General features: G+C 31.4%; 1 protein-coding gene across 1 annotated transcript; it reads left to right on the top strand.

The window, feature by feature from the left end:
* Positions 1-239: 239 nt before the first annotated feature.
* Positions 240-16,466, top strand: LOC308658618 (NKG2-D type II integral membrane protein-like). Its single transcript, XM_081311438.1, has 8 exons — positions 240-348; positions 1,326-1,463; positions 3,428-3,535; positions 6,359-6,451; positions 6,668-6,703; positions 7,051-7,202; positions 7,495-7,598; positions 14,479-16,466. The coding sequence occupies exons 2-8, from the start codon at positions 1,424-1,426 to the stop codon at positions 14,594-14,596; spliced, it is 651 nt and encodes a 216-aa protein (XP_081167564.1). The 5' UTR covers positions 240-348; positions 1,326-1,423; the 3' UTR covers positions 14,597-16,466.
* The last annotated feature ends 718 nt before the right edge of the window (positions 16,467-17,184 follow it).

Genomic DNA, 17,184 nt, shown 5'->3' with positions numbered 1-17,184 from the left:
CATCATTTGTTTTTCAAAATTCTGTGCTACTTCTTATCACTCAAATAATCATTTTCAAGTCCTAAAATGTTAAGACATAACCTTTATCCAGCAGTGGGTGGCCATGTTTCATTCTCCAAATGAGCAAAATGTGATGTGCAGTGATAAAAAAGGAAGTGCTGTGGTTTGTATCTCCTCTTCACAGGAAGATGAGATCAGAAGAATAGTTATTATACCTTTTCTCAGGAATCAGAATTACTTGAGCATCTCTCTTGTCAGTTCTAAATTAGGAGCACAGGACACATCTACATTTTCTAGTTCTGTAGAAGGCTTTTATCCACAAGAACCAAGATCTTCCTTCTTGATCAGGTGTGTGTGTGTGTGTGTGTGTGTGTGTGTGTGTGTGATGTGTGCGCGCGTATGTATGTGCACATGCATGTTTGTTTCTGACAACTATCACTCAAGAAATGTGGAGGTATAAGATATTTCTAATTATTTAAGTGACTAGAATTGCTGAAGACAAGGAATGCACATCCCTTCTGAAGTATTCTTTTTTATAGTATCCAATTAGTAATTAGGATATACTTACTGAAGTATCAGAAATTATAGCTTTCTATAAGAAGCCTTGTTTAAGCAAAACCCCAAGAATGAATTATTATATTTAGGATTAGAAGGATTTTCAATGTGAATTCTCACGTGTGTTTTCTAATATTGTGGAAGGCACCTACCTTCTCTGATACACAATTTTAAAAGAAAGATGAAACATGTCATATCCATGAATTCCAACTATTAGGATCAAATATACATAAATCTTAATTTAAAAACATCAACATTAAATAGCTATTTTTTCTGGAAGCTCTGATAGACACTGTAAAATGTTGCTATATAATGTTACTATATGAAATTGTGCTTGTTACTGATGATGGTGATGATGATAACCTGTTATTTTTTATGATGACAATGATAATAGAAACTGGATTAAAATGCAATAGGAAAACATCCAACAAAAATTCATACATCTTGTATAAGTTTATCTTACAAAGAAATCAATTATCATCCAGTAAAATAAACAATTATACACAGAAAACTGTGTTGTTATTCAATATCAGTGATGTCAAATATTTTTATTAAATATTTTAATGTATATAAATTAAAATATTCATTATACGTTATGACACTTCGAACTAATTGGTCATTATTTTACAAACAAAAAAATTATATATTAATTTAACCTGGCTTTATGTGAATCATTATTTCCATTCTTTTTTTCGGGGAGGTAAGCTATGAAACAGGGGAATTTTTCTGTATTTTACTTGTCCAATCAAAATACTTCCTCTCTTATAAAGAAAACGGAAAAAACAAATGTTCCATTTTACTTCATTCAAGAATCCTGTGTGAGAGGAGTTTGGACTCCCTGAAGTAGACATACAATTATCATCATAGAATGGGACTGATTCGTGATCGGAGGTGTCATCACAGCTTGGGTATGTACTTACTGTCCACATGAATGTGTAGTTCTGCTTCTGTATATTTTTAAGCTGTCCAAAATTTTACTTTAAATCAAGCTGTCAAAAACTTTCACTTCCCCCACCACTGATTTCATTATCTTTCAATAGTAAAGTCATCCACAGCTGAAGACAACTTGAATCAGTAAATAGCATCACACTGGAGTTAGAAGAACTGAATTTTAATCAAACCATTCCTTTGTCTTGAGATAGGGACAATGAAGCTTGCATGGGATCCTTCCCCCACAAATAGAGAAATAATATGTGCTGTATTTATCTTAGTGAAGTTCTGTAATATTAAAATCAACAAATAATTTGAAACTACATTTTATGCTGAAAGTGTCAATTTTTTCATAAATTATTTACAGTTGGTAACAATTATATTACATAATCAATGTGATTTTTGTCATCTCTAATTATTTCATCCATAGAATAATACCTACTTTCTGCTCTTCAGGTTTAATCAGTGAATTATATATGAACAAACAATGTTTACATCTAATTTTAGTTATAAAGACAATTAGTAAACTGGGTGTGGTGGTGCTCGCCTGTAATCTCAGCAACTCAGGAGGCATAAGGATCCCAAGTTAGAGGCTAGCCTCAGCAATTTAGCGAGATCCTAAGTAACTCAGGGAGATTCTGTCTCAAAATAAAAATAAAAAGTGGAAATGTGGCTCAGTCGTTAAGTACTCCTGGGTTCAATCTCTGGTACCAAAAAGACAATTAGTATTATCATTTCATTTAGAAAGGCTTTTAAGTATTCAGTAAATGATTAATATTTCAAAAAGTAAACTTTTGTTGTTGTTGTTGTTCAGAGGCAAGGTTCTCTGTCTTTATCCTAAAACTTTAGATCCTACTTGTTTCATCTTTGTTTGTCATTAAAAACGAAATTAGACAAACCAGTATTTACTAAATGTTTGCATGTGATTAACATTATTGAAACTAAGTTCATCATATTTTATTTTATTTTTTAAAGATCTCTAATGAATTGTGTTGATATCTTTTCTTACTGCTGTCTTTCTTGTTTTGCAAGTTAGGAAACTGAGATGCAAAAGCTAAATGCTATGTAAAATTATCAAGTTAAGTCTGAATCTATAGTGTACATATATGTCTATCTTTCTCTGGCTTTGTTTTTTTTATAAAGTGTCTATTTCAATGTTAATTTCATTATATTATAAATTAATTCATTTTAAAGTATATAAGATATTATTAAGAATACTTTGCTATGGAATAAAATAATGTTATCTATACAGTAAACACAAGCATCATGATAATAAAGTAATGTAGAGCAAAATAAATTCATGTTGTACTTTTTTTCCTTTTTTATGTAAATTTTTTCTATTTATATATGACAACAGAATGCATTACAATTCTTATTACACATATAGAGCACAATTTTTTATATCTTTGGTTGTATACGTAGTATATTCACATCAATTCGTGTCTTCATACCAGTACTTTGGATAGTAATGATCATCACATTCCACCATTATTAATGACTCCATGCCCATTCCCTTCCCCTCCAACTCCTCTGCCCTATCTAGAGTTTGTCTATTCCTCCCGTGATCCCTCTCCCTATCCCACTATGAATCAGCCTCCTTATATCAAAGAAAACATTTGGCATTTGGTTTTTTGGGATGGGCTAACTTCACTAAACATTATCTTCTCTAATTCCATCCATTTACCTGCAAATGCCATGATTTTATTCTCTTTTATTGCTGAGTAATATTCTATGTGTATATATGCCACCTTTTTTTTTAATCCATTTATCTATTGAAGGGCATCTAGGTTGGTTCCACAGTTTAGCTATTGTGAATTGTGCTGTTGTACTTTTAAAAAAGTATCTGTGGGAAGTATATTAATGGAAATGATGAGTTTAATTTTAAATATCTCAAGTAGTAGAAAAGCTGTGGCTCATATTGGCTTGAACTGTTTTTCTCCAGAGATGACTGAATGCCACAATTATAACTTTGGACTGGCAAAGTGTCACACTTCTAAAAGATGTCAAAAGCAAAGATCTACCCTAATAACAGGCAAATGTAGACAAAAATGTAAGTCTTGTATTCCATTTGTCCTCTCTCATTGTACAGAGGTTAATCATGGAAACAATATCAGTGACAATTATTCAATTTATTTTACCTTTATTGTAGTAGCAGACATGACGTTTACTTTAATAGATTATTGAAATATATAATAAAATTAGAAGAAAATATTGTTTAGGACCTTTTTCATGCCCTAAAAATGATTAGCTTACTTATCACAATAATGACAATGAAACAGAAGATTTTGAGAAATCAGTAAGTAATTAGCTATAAGGAGGAATAAACAAAAAGATTCAACAGAAAAGAAAAACATATTAAATTCATCTGAGTTATGTTCTTAAACATTATAGAAGCAATAATTTGATTACTATATAGAATGTTTCTGAGTGCAGTAGAAAAGATGTGTCCTCAAATATCTTTTTCCAATCCAGAATATTATTGATATTAGCACTTGAGGCAACTTAAAGAAAAGGAAAATCAACAGACCACCCTCACCTAAAATCAACAGAGATTTTATCAACAATAATAAGAAATTACTAACAAGTAACATCATTTCATGAGTTAGTCATAGGAGTGTAAATGAGCTGTATATAATAATCAAAGGAGAAAGAATATATGACCATGTGCTTAATGTTGAAATGTCATTGAATAAAAAATCAGTGTGAATTCTTAACTAAAATAACTTAATTTGAAAAATCTAAAAAATGTAAATACTGCTCTTGATATATACATATATAGACACAATATATTACATATATAAATCACTACAATTAATGTTATTACATTTTCATTATAATTAGGAAAGGCAAATATTTTTGCTATTATTAATGTTGTTTATTATTTATTGTTTTGCTGATGCTGAGTGACTAAGCAAGAAGAGAAAAATAAATATTTATAAAATTAGAATTAAAAGGTAAAAATAACATAATTAAAAATATGTGATTTAAAATATTTTAAAATTAATGAGTGTACAGGCCTTAAATATAAAAAACATTAAAAATAGATATTAAGATTTTATTGAAAGTTCATATTTAAAACTCAATTGTCTTCCTAAATATAAATACAAGGAAACTGCTGTTCATATGTTATGACACCAAATCAGGAAAAAGCATAGAAATAAACCTTTTACTAACAAGCCTAGAAATAAATTTGCTAACTAATATTTCTACTGATGAACATAAAATGTAAAGCATTCAAGGATAAAAGACAACATTTTTCAGATATACATTATCTCTATACATCTGTATATTTAATGTGATTCTGTTGGAGGACAAATGCACTGTATTTAGAAATGATATGTTCTTTAAAAACACATTCTAAAATTTATAAGGCAGAAAAAAAATATAATAATAGCTGAGTAGTCTGAAAAAGATAATGTACTATAATATTGTAGACACTATCTTGTCTTCAAGCATTTCATAATGAACATATGTGAATGAGAAGACTGATTAGAGTACATAGGAATAAATGCAAGCACATGTAGGGATAGATCATATGCTACTAGTGGCATTTCACATCAGTAAAGGAAGATTAATTGATTCAATAATTAGTGCTAGAAAAACTCAGTACACATCTGGCAAAGAAAACTCTTATAAAATTTGAGTTTTTACCAAATATATTTTACACACACATATACACAACAGATGTTTAATATTCCAAATAAAAATAGAAACCATACACCATTGTGATGTAACATGGATGTAATTAGTTTTACAAACTCAGAATAATAAAGACATTTTACTCATACCAAAAAAAACATAAGTCATACAGGGAAGTTTGATTAAGTCAACCAGAGAAAAATTAACCATTTCAGCCTTTCAAAGTTATTATAAAGAAAGTTAAAACAGAAATAATGTCTGAACCATATATTTGCAAAACATACTTCATATTCCCAACCTAAAAAGTAAAGAATAAACCAGTGACTTTGTAGAAACAAGAAAAATCTCAGAGAAATGAGAGATGTTCAACTTTATTCCACAAGAGGAAATATAAAATTAAAATGTAAGTGTAAAAATATTTCCTACCAAGTTTATACATTAAAAAATGTGAATAACATTTACTACCAAGGAAGATGTAAATTAAACAGGAATATTAAGTATAAATAGGCTTTTACATTTATTTTTTATTATGTAAATTAGTATAAACTTTTTAACTAAAATTTTCAATCATTACAGAAACTTAATATATACATGCCTTTGCTTCAGTGATTGCCATAGCAGGAATTTCTTCTAGAGAACTAAAAAATATGCACAGGTGTAAATGAAATATATCATTATTTCTAAAAGCAAAAACTAACAAACAATTTACCCATTGGAAAAAATTAAAAGTCTGTCAACAATTAGATTTTGTCCAGATAGCAATGAAATGTAATACAATAATTTTACAACTTAGGCATCTTTATAAGCCATGATATGGTGTAATCACCAGAATACTGTCATAAATGAAAAAAAAAAGTCAGACTAGTTTGTACAATTTCTTAAATATATGTATTTTGTAACATGGTTTCAAAATACATATTTTTAATATGTGGTTGAAAGAACTGTCTATATTTATTATTGTATCCTCATAGAAAATGAAAACAGTAAACAGATTTACACTAAAAGATGGCTAGAGAACTTATACAGAATTATGGGAAGGGATATTACATTTTTGTACTCTTGTTTCTTAATCATTTACAAAGTAATTGTATTACCTCTTCTGAGAAAAACAAAGCCAAAAAAACCACTTACAGTATTCTCTCATCAAAAGCACAATACCACTAATACTAAAAACAAAGATACCTGTGTCCTTTATCCTTCCTTTCTTTTCTGATATTTCTCTTTTCTTTGACAGTATCTCCATTTTTTCTTGGTCGTTTCATCGCCATTTCGATGGCGATACGTTTCGTTGTTATGATGGCGATATGGACTATCATATTCATAAACTGTAAGTCATTACAAAAAATTGTGATCTTATTTATCAAACAATTGTAATGCATTGTTTTGATTAATATTCAGAGGCACAGATACATAAACTAGCAATACTGTGTAAGTGTTCTCATCATAGTTTTGCTGTTAGTCTAGAAATTTACCAGTTATTTTTTATTGGATTATACTTTACTAACAGTACAAATTTTTAAAATAATTATGATTATTTTCATAGCATTTCACAACCAAGAAGTTTCAATTCCTTCAAACGGTAAGTGAATTTTTAAAAATATTTTGAAGAATAAATTGAATACATACTATACATACTAGAGTGTATTATATATCCAATGGCACTCAAAGTGGGAAAGGAAATAGTTTATGCTCGTCCACATTTTACTATGGCTTTATTTTGTTGAAACAATGGAGTACTTGCAAAAAGTAGAAAATTCTGTTTGGGCATCTCCTTTTCTATTTCTGTGTAGAAATACTTTGGATATGACTATAATGGTTTAATTAGTTTTTAACTTTGAAGTTGGAATGAGAAAGGCATTTGAGTTTTTTTATAATTTGCTATAATGTCTAGATATGTGTAGAATTAATAGTATATTCTCTTTCTAGAAGGATACTGTGGCCCATGCCCTAAAAATTGGTTATGTTATAGAAACCACTGCTACCAATTTTTTAATGAGAGCAAAACTTGGTACCAGAGCCAAGCTTCTTGTATGTCTCAAAATTCCAGCCTCCTGAAGATATACAGTAGAGTGGAACAGGTTGAGTATTTGTTTTAATCACCCTCCATATATTTAATCTTAATGAATGAAATAATTCATTGGAATGTGAGCACTGAAACAGATATTCTAATTCCTACTCTGAATCTTTCTGCCTTAAAATTAAGAAAGAAACCTCAGATTTTATGTATGTCTTGCTTAAGTTGAAATTATTCTAGTTAGGAACAAAATGCATTGTCCCTCAAGTGTGAGAAGAAAAGATTAATTGATTATGGCCTTGCACTTAGCAACATTCTGAGCATTGATTTTATTTGCACCTTGTGGTTTCAAACAGGATTTCTTCAAATTGGTGAAGTCATATCATTGGACAGGACTCATACAAATTCCGACAAATGGATCCTGGCAGTGGGAAGATGGCTCCATTCTCTTGCCCAACCAGTAAGTCTTAGGTCCAATAGATTTTTTTTGTTTGTTTGTTTTCTCTTTTTAATACATGCATCTCAATAATACCGAATGGTGAATTTTGTTGTGGCATGCTAGTGCACACATACAAACATGATTTGATGAATTTTACTCCCCAATACTATCCACTCTCTCTTCTCCCCAACAGGATCCTAGTTGTGAATTTGTTCCTAATTTATCTCTATGATCACTCATCTATCACATTTTCTTTTTCACAAACTCAGGCATTCCCATATTCTCATTCATTTAAAAAAGAAATACTTGTGCCCTAAATTTGGAAGAGAGTATTATGAAGTGGCGAATATAAACAATTATGAGTAATATATATGCTTACTATGTGGTAAATACTGTGAAAGATAGATCTAATATTATGTTCATTTTACAGATAGGAGACTGAAGCAGAGAGGTTAAGAGGTTAAGTACAACATATTCTTTTGTCATGTACTACTAAGTTGACAACAATATAATTGGTGTGCAATAAACTGCACATACAGAGTGTACACTTTGATGCACTTATGAAACCATTAATAAAATCAAAATAATTAGCATATCCACCACCTGCAAAACTTTCTTTTGAACCTCTATAGTACTTTCTTTGTGCTCTTTTCTATATCTCTTTCTGTTCCTAAAAAACAAATCTTTTTTCTCTCACCATAGATTAATTTGCAACAACTAGAATCTTATATAAATGTAGTCATACAATATGTACTAGTTTTATGTTGGATTTTTTTCACTTAGCATAATTATTTGAGATTTGGCATTTCATAACATTAATACTTTCTTTTTATTCCCAAGAGGTATTTCTTTTTGAATGTAGTGCAACTTGTTTACCCTATTGTCTCTCGATATATATGTAAGTAGTTCTCAGTTTTAAATTACAAATAAAGTCACTTGTGAAAATTTGTGTACAACTGTTTCCATGAAAATAAGCTTACCATACTGGGGTTGTAGCTTAGTGGTTGAGCACTTGTCTACCATGTGTGAGGCACTGGGTTCAATCCTCAGCACCAGATATAAATAAATAAATAAATAAATTTTAAAAACTAGCTTTCCTTTCTCTTATACAAATATTTAAGAGTAAAACAGATGGATCATATAATAGTTTTATGCTTAAGTTTTTAAGAAAATACCAAACTATAATCAAAGTTGCTATAAAATTTTACTAATTTCACATTTCTTTTAGCAGCATGTGAGAGTTCCAGTTGCTCTACATTACAGCCAACATTTGTTATGATCAGTCTTTTACATTTTAGATATTCTAATAAATATGAATTGGCATCTCAATGTGGTTTTAATTTGCATTTTCCTAGTCACTAACAATGCTAAGGATCAGTTTTTGTGTGTCATTCATTTCAAGTTTTTATTTCAATGATTTCTGGTCTGATATTTGTTATTTACTATATTCTTATTTTATGTTAAATTTACTTTCCCTTTTCTGGTTTTTTTCAGGGTTAAAGCTAAGGCATGGATTTTTCTTTTCTAATAAAAATATTTTTTTTGCCATTAATATGTGAGATCATTTGGTAACCTCCTTGAACATTTTGATACATTAGTTTTGGTTCTATTCAATTCAAAAATCATTTCTAAATCTCCTTCCATGCTTGTCTTCAATTCATAAATTATTTTTTTAATATTTGGAAAATTTCTAGAACTCCTTCTGTTACTAATTTCTAATTAAGTACCATCTTGATCAATTTAATATGGATTGAAACCTCTTGAATTTGTTGAGATCAGTTTTATGGACTAGATTATAATCTCTTTTGAAATGCTCCATGTGTATTCGAACAGGTATATTGTGCCATTCTTGAGTTCTGTAAGTGACAATTAACTCAAGATAATTAAGAGTGTTGCTCAAGACTTCTATATCCTTTCTGATTTACTATCTACTTAGTTTTGACTGTTTATGATAGAGGTCGCAATTATTAAAAGGGAAGTATTAAACATTGTACTGTAAATTTAGTTACCTATATTTCCTTGCAATTCAAATGCTTCTTTGCCTGACATATTTTGAAGCTCTGTTGTTAGATGCATAAAAGTTTAGCTTTTGTGTACTCTTCCCTGAATTTATGATTTTATCATGATATAATGAACTCTTGAGCTAATAATATTTTGTGCTTTGAAATTCTACTTAATACCATATAAATTTAGTCATTACAGATTTTTGATTAGAATTAGTGTAGCATATATCTTTAATCTCTATGGGTCTTTACATTAAAAGTAAGTCTCCTTTGGACAGACTACAGTTGAATTTTACTTTTTCATCCAGTTTGACAAGTCATGCCTTTTTATTTGGGATGTTTTCTCCATTTACATTCAATAGTTAAGTAATCTTGCTATTTGCTGTTTATTGGTTTTGTTAGTTGTTTATTCCTGTTTTCTTTTTCTGAGTTTTATTAAACATATTTTAATTTTATTTAGTTTTATTAAACATTTTTTTTGCTTTGGCTTATTGGGTATATCTTTGTTGTTATTTTAGTTTGCTCTAGAGTTTATTGCATATATATCTAATATATCAATAAATCTGATAACCTATCACTGCATGCATAGTATAAAATTCTTGCAATATTATCCTTCCATTTCTTTCTTCCAAACCATGAGCTATTTTAGTCATAAATTTCCCTGTATAAATGCCATAAGTCTCACACTGTTATTTTTATTAAAAACATCAAATATATTTTAAGTGCTTTAAGTAACAAGATAAAATTATACAAATTATGTTTATGCCTGTCACCATTTCTTTACTCATTTTTATAGAACATAACTTCCATCTACTGTAATATTCCTCCTATATTGAGGATTTTTGTAGCATTGCTTGAAGCTGTTTGTTTCCTAGTGATAAATTATTTCAGCTTCTATTCTGAATATGTCTTTATTTTATCTTAATTTTTGAGAGATATTTTGGATGATGATTTTTTTCTCCCTGGATTGAACCCAGGGCCTTCTGCATGCAAGGCAAGCACTCTTCCAACTGAGCTATATCCCCAGCCTGAGATGCTTTTATTCTTTACACATTTCTGGATTTAAATCTTTTGTTGTTGCTTGTTTTGGGTACTTTCAATAAGTTTCTCCTCACTTCTGTTGTCTAAGAAATCTGCTCTCATACTTGTTTTTGTTCAACAGTACATATGTCTTTTTTCTCCCTGTGGCTACCTAATCACTTTTCTTTGTCATTGGGTTGGAAAATGTGCCATAAGCCTTGTTTTTAGTTTTCTTCATATTTCTTGTGCATGTGGTTTCTTGAGATTCTTAGAAGGGTTTATAATTTTCACTAAAATTAGAAAATGAAGTGTAATTATTTCTTCAAATGTTTTCTCTCCCCCATTTCTTTGGTGTCTTCTTTAGGCCAATCAAATTTGGTACATTAAGCCTGTTAAAATTGTAGTAAAGTTCACTGATGCTCTATTCATATTTTTAGTCTTCTTTATGTTTTTGGATAGATTCCATGATCATGAAAGTTTACTAATCCTTTCTTCTGTAAAGTATAATGTTTCATTAATCCTATAAATGTATGTTTCATCTCAGACATTGAAGTTTTCCTTTCTAGAAGTGTGATTTGGTAGGTGTTTTTAATATTTTCCATGTATGGATTTGAATTTTGATTGATTGATTTGTCTTCTCATTAAGGTTAATTATTCTGTTTCTTTACTTGCCAGGTACTTTTTTGTGGAATTTTATACATTGGTCTTTTATTAAAAACATTAAATATGTTTTTAATTTATGTTACATATTTTTATTGCTAAAAATATTCTAGGGGCAAAGGTACTTGCCTTTATCAAGTACCCTTACTTACAAACCACTTTATCTATTTTGATCTTTTAAAAAATATTACTAATCAGGACATCCAGTCTAGTTAATTATCCCCACTCTAAAGCAGTATTCTTCTAATACCTTGTATTTCAACAAGGTTTTACAAATCGCTAGATAAAGTAGGCATAGTTCCAGACCCTCTATATCCACACTGTTTCCTCTGAACCTATCTAGATAGTTCTTTTTCCATCTTTGAATATTTTTCTTGCACACATGCATTAATTAGTACTCTGCTGAATACTCAAGAAAGGACTTTTGTATGTCTTTGGGTTTCTTTATTTGCTCAGCTCTTTGATCTTCAGTCTGTGTCTATGAACTACAGTTGCTTTGATATTTACAGACTATTCTGATACTCTTTTTTTTTATAGCCTGCTCTTTTAACCACCTGATAGCATAGACGAACTCTTCACACCTGGGCTAAATGACAATACTTCAACATTTATTGAGCTTATAGAATATAGCTTTTATCCTTTGAATGAATGTTAAGATAATTCTCAGAAAAAGGCCATTTCTATCATTTGGGAGATCTGGCCTATCATATTTACTATTAATTAATTTACTTATAATGGCACAAAGATCAGAAATAAAACCCAAATATTTTGATACTACTACTTTCTCTCTCCTTTGGTCTCATAAAATCAGCAGAAGTTTTCTAGACTGTAAATATTTAAAATTCTTTATTTATATTTTAGTTATTTGAATATTCAACTCTTTTATAAATAATAAAAATAATCACAATATCAATGTTAATGTTAGATTAATTAGGTGTTTATGTCTTTCAGACACAATTTTAAGCATTTTATATGTGTCTCCTCATTAAGAACTCTTAAAATTCCTAAATAGGGCTAGGGATATAGCTCAGTTAGTAAAGTGCATGCACAAGGCCCTGGGTTCAATCCCCAGGAAAACACACACACACACACACACACACACACACATGCCTATATAACAAGTATTATTTTACTCTAATTTTACAAGTAAAGAACAGAATCTTAGAGTGTGTAATAACTCACTTAAGCTCTAAAATACATCATTGTTTCAGCGGGGATTCAGATATATATGCATTTCTGACTCTATCACAAGAGTAATCATTGAATGATTTTGAATTTGCTTTGCTACTTTAATGGGTAATTGGCAGTGGTCAGTCAACAACCATTTACTGTCAGGTGTTCAAGTTTTCTGTTGTATACATTGTAACAGAAACTATCTACCTTCCTATCACATTTTATATTTCTGACATGAAGACCCCCAGTATTGATGTAGGATGGGCTAATTTCTACATGACCTGAGATTTTATTTATTTTTTTTAATAATTTTTTTTGAGAGAGAGAGGTTTTTTAAAAAATATTTATCTTTTAGTTTTCGGCAGACACAACATCTTTGTTTGTATGTGGTGCTGAGGATCGAACCCGGGCCACACGCATGCCAGGCGAGCGCGCTACCACTTGAGCCACATCCCCAGCCCTGAGATTTTATTTTTAACAAAATTTTCTTCTCCCAAAATACTAATAAGATTGTATATCATATTATATCCAATCTACAAGTGTAATTTTTGTTCATGCACATGGTAAATATTTTTGAGTACCTGAAAATGTCCAGCAGAGATAACTGCAGAGACCACTAGGACATAACTCCCTCAAGAACTTTATACTGCAGTCAAAAATGTAGTTAAAGGGGCTGGAGTTGTAGCTGTGGTAGAGCACTTGTCCAGCATGTGAGAGGTCCTGGGCTCTATCCCCAGACTGGAAAACAAACAAGCAAACAAAAAAGGAAATGTAGTTATCAAAAAATAAGTATAATGTGGTGTGAAGAGTGATAAGAATGATGTGGGAAAAGACACATAGAAATAAAAATAACGTGAAGAAAGTGAAATTAGAGAGAACAAGGCACTATTTATTTCTCTGTGGTGAGAACATTCAAAAGTCACTCTTCTAGCTGATTCTTAAACATAAAATAGCTAATTGGTAACTGAGTCACCCTGTTGTGCTGTGGAATGCCAGAAATGAAAAGAACATGAAGTGATAACTATGCTAACTACACTTATTGATTATATTAATCAATTATACGTTAGAACATCAAATTCTACTCCAAAAATAAGCACAATTATAAAGTGTAAATCAAAATTTTAAAAATTAAGAATGAAAAAAATTAGGCTTAGATTGAGACCCACTAAGAGTAGTCACTAAAAACTCCAATCTTGTTTCCTCTGTAGCATCTAGTTTTTCTGTATGAACAGGGTTCATTTCCTTGTCCTTTAAATACATGTAACATCAGAGCACAGTCTGTCCCTTTGATTTGTCAGTTTCACATTGAAGTCACATGATCACTCTCTCTTGAATATTCTATTTCTGACCTATTCTTGGAAGAAAAAAAAATCACTAATTATATAAATCATATGACTCCCAAACACTAAATATACCAGAATAAAATGCACATACAGATTTAGCCATCTCCACATAGAATGACAAACACACATGCACACATGCTCATACACACATGCTTGCATATTTGTGGGTATGTTTCAGGATTTTGTGATCTATTTTCATCTCTTTACCAACTAAAATTGCATCTATAGTCCTCCTTTGGTACCCCTAGGGTAATATATCTGTGGTTTACTGTATCTGCAGATATAGAACCTGAAGATGTTACAGAGTGTCAACTATATGAAGAAGATGGGTTTTTTTCTTGTACAAAAAATTGCAGCTATTGAATTCTAGGTTCAATTCTGAATTTATTTCTTATCTAAATATTAATTTTTAAGTAAACATTTTGAAACTTTTATTTTACTCAGGTACATGTATGAAGAGATTTTAGACTTCTGAACTATCTAATTTCCAAAGTATATAAAAAAAACAGTGGCTCATAATTTAAAATATGAAACTTTCATTTTCTGAGATGCCTACATTTTGTATATCTGTGAATCAGGAAGGTCAAGCATGGTACTAAATTCTCCTGCAATACCTTTTAAATTCTTATAAGTATTATTGCTTTTTTATTTCCTGCATTAACAAAGTTATGGATATGTCATGTGTAATTCTCTCCAATCCAGACTAACACTGGTGGAAATGCAGAATGGAACCTGCATTGTCTATGGCTCAAACTTTAAAGGCTACACAGAAAACTGTTCAGCCCTGAACACATACATCTGCATGCAAAGGATTGGGTAGACTCAATCAACCATCCCAACACAAAACAGGAACAGAGAAGGGATTGCACCAGCAGGAACAATGCTATGTGGCTGAAGGAAAAAAACAATGGGACAAACACAGGAAAAACATACACCTCCTGGGCTCTCCAGAATAGGACCACAGAACTATTCTGCATCTAGTATTCTGTAAGACAAAGGAAGGCAATTCAGAAATCATCAAGTCCACCTCTACCATGGCCCAGACTGCACAGGATGGAGTTGGGTTCAGCCTCGATTAAAAAGAATGGAACCAATCCAGGAAAGTGGTGAGGAAAAAGTAGCCCTATAAATCACTGGTGGTACAGCTAGCAGAGAAAACTGCTCCATGGGTGGGCAGTGCTGTGCCCAGCTGTGGGGGTAATGTTGCCATCCAAATCAGTTAAGAAGGCAGGACTGCTGCCCCAGTGGGCCTGGAGGCAGAGCAGAAAGCCAGAGAGGTTTATTCTTGGAACTTAAGATCTCGTGGAGTTTGCCTGCCTAGGTTTTGGACTTGCTTGGAGCCCATCATCCTTTCTTTTTCTTCGACATTTCCTCCTTTTGGGGTGGCAGCCTATCCAGTGCCAATCCCAACCTTGCACTTCGAAAGCACATAATTTATTGTATTTCATGAGTTCACAGCTGGGGAAGAACGTTGCCTGTCCCACCCAACAATATTTTGGGTGGGACAGGCAACATTTGGATAAATATTAACTATTTAGGTAATACTTAGATGAGACTTCAGGCTTTAGATTTTAGAGTTGGTGCTAGAAGGAGTAAAGCCTTTTGGGGTTGTTGGGATGGAATGAGTGTATTCTACATGTGAGAAGGACATGAAACTTTCAGAGGCCAGGGGTAGACTAAATGTTTGTGTACCTCCAAACTTCAAATTTGAAACTATAACACCCTCCAAATTATAATAGAAGGCAGGCCTTTGGAAGGAAATTTGGGTCATAAGTGTTAAACCCTGGTGAGTAGGATTAATGCTTTTAATAAAAGACCCCAGAAACCTCTCTAATCTTTCTTACATCACAAGAGGATACAAGGAGAATTTGAGTCTACACCTGCAGGAGGATCTTCAGCAGAGCCCAACCATGCTGGCATAACTCACCCAGTCGATAAAGCTAAGAACAGAAGGGAAGATAGCTGGGCATTCGTTATCACTGAAAATAACAGAAAATGATTCATAATGTTGTTGCATAATATATTGTTACTTGGGGAAAGTATTACTAAACTAGCAGGCAGGTAAAATGTATTAAATATCAGAATTGAATAAAAATGAAAATCACAACTGAAAAGCAACCACAGAAACTGGCTTTTATTCTGAGAGTTTATAATAAACTTTGGGACTGTTAGTTTCTGTTTCAGTGGTTGTCATAGAGCTTGGAAATACAAGACAAAGTTTAGTGGTCATCTAACCTGAGTGTGAAATGCAAGTTCTCTTTCTAAAACTGAGATCCCCCAAATGTTTCAAACTCCTACAAGAAATAAGAAATAAAACCTATACTTCAGAAAATAGAAAGAGAGATTCTTGCTAGTCTTGATCTTTGAAAAGATGGAGGAGAAAATGAAAACTTCCCATGAAACATTTGTACCCACAGATAAGCCCTCGTTAATATTTACAGCCCACGTCTGGCTAACAGTGAAGTCTAAAACTATGGCAGTGAAATAATTTATTTGAAGTAGTTCAAGGTTATTAATAATAACCTTACTACTAACAGTACCAATATTGTCTGAAGGAAAATAATCTCAACCAGTCCTCAAGAACTTTGGCAATCTTCCAAATTTCTCAAACACAAAGATAAAATTACAAAAAGTAGAAACTAAAGGATGGGAGGGTGGAAAGGGGAGTAATCTTGGTGAAGGGTCTTGAAAATCTGAAATCATGTCAAAATAAAGAGCTAAAATAACCAAACAAATTGGAGTCATCTTTGAAACCTGTCTTTCTCCTACACAATATACCCAATATGTCAGCAAATCCAAGTCTCTCTCTCTCTCTCTCTCACACACACACACACACACACACACACATTTACATATTCATATGTGCACAGAGTATAGCAATATATGTTGGCCAATCACTTTCCAGCACTTCCCCTGGCAATTAGTTTTGTTTGTTATTTTCAAAGAGAAATACTATTGAATTCTGGCTTCTAGTGTTTGTACTGAGGAGTTATCTTCTTAGTCAAATATTGTTTGTCTCTTCATATGGCTTCTGTAAGATTATCTCTTCATCTTTGCTTTCAGTGTTTTGAGTGTTACAGCTTGGTAGGGTTTTGTTTCTGTTTATTCTGGTCCAAGTGTATGTATTTGTTTTTTTTTGTCCCATTCTGTCTCTATACTCACCCTACAACTTCAATTCCACATACATTTTCCTGTTGAGTATCACATTTCATTTATCCATTTACCTATTTGCATTTTTCCATTTTATCTATTGCAGTTCATATATTTTTATGCTGATTTTTCTTTGAGCTCACCAGTATTACTTTTGCTTTCAATCTAATCTTCTATTTCATTTTCACTGAGTTCTTAATTTTGGAAATTTCAGCTTTTAAGTTTTAGAATGCCCATTTGTTTGGATTTGAAGATTGA

Source organism: Spermophilus citellus, assembly GCF_964194105.1.
Source record: "Spermophilus citellus genome assembly, chromosome: 10".
Lineage (NCBI taxonomy): Eukaryota > Metazoa > Chordata > Mammalia > Rodentia > Sciuridae > Spermophilus > Spermophilus citellus.
The sequence above is the reverse complement of the archived record's forward strand: the minus strand, read 5'-3'. Positions and strand labels throughout refer to the sequence as shown.

What these genes read in the sequence shown, in the direction of transcription:
- LOC308658618 (XM_081311438.1), top strand. Translation starts at nt 1,424, where the DNA reads ATGGGACTGATTCGTGATCGGAGGTGTCATCACAGCTTGG. An exon ending in GAGGTGTCATCACAGCTTGG is followed by an intron (nt 1,464 to 3,427) that starts GTATGTACTTAC and finishes GTTTTTCTCCAG; the next exon opens with AGATGACTGAATGCCACAAT. An exon ending in TATACAGTAGAGTGGAACAG is followed by an intron (nt 7,203 to 7,494) that starts GTTGAGTATTTG and finishes GGTTTCAAACAG; the next exon opens with GATTTCTTCAAATTGGTGAA.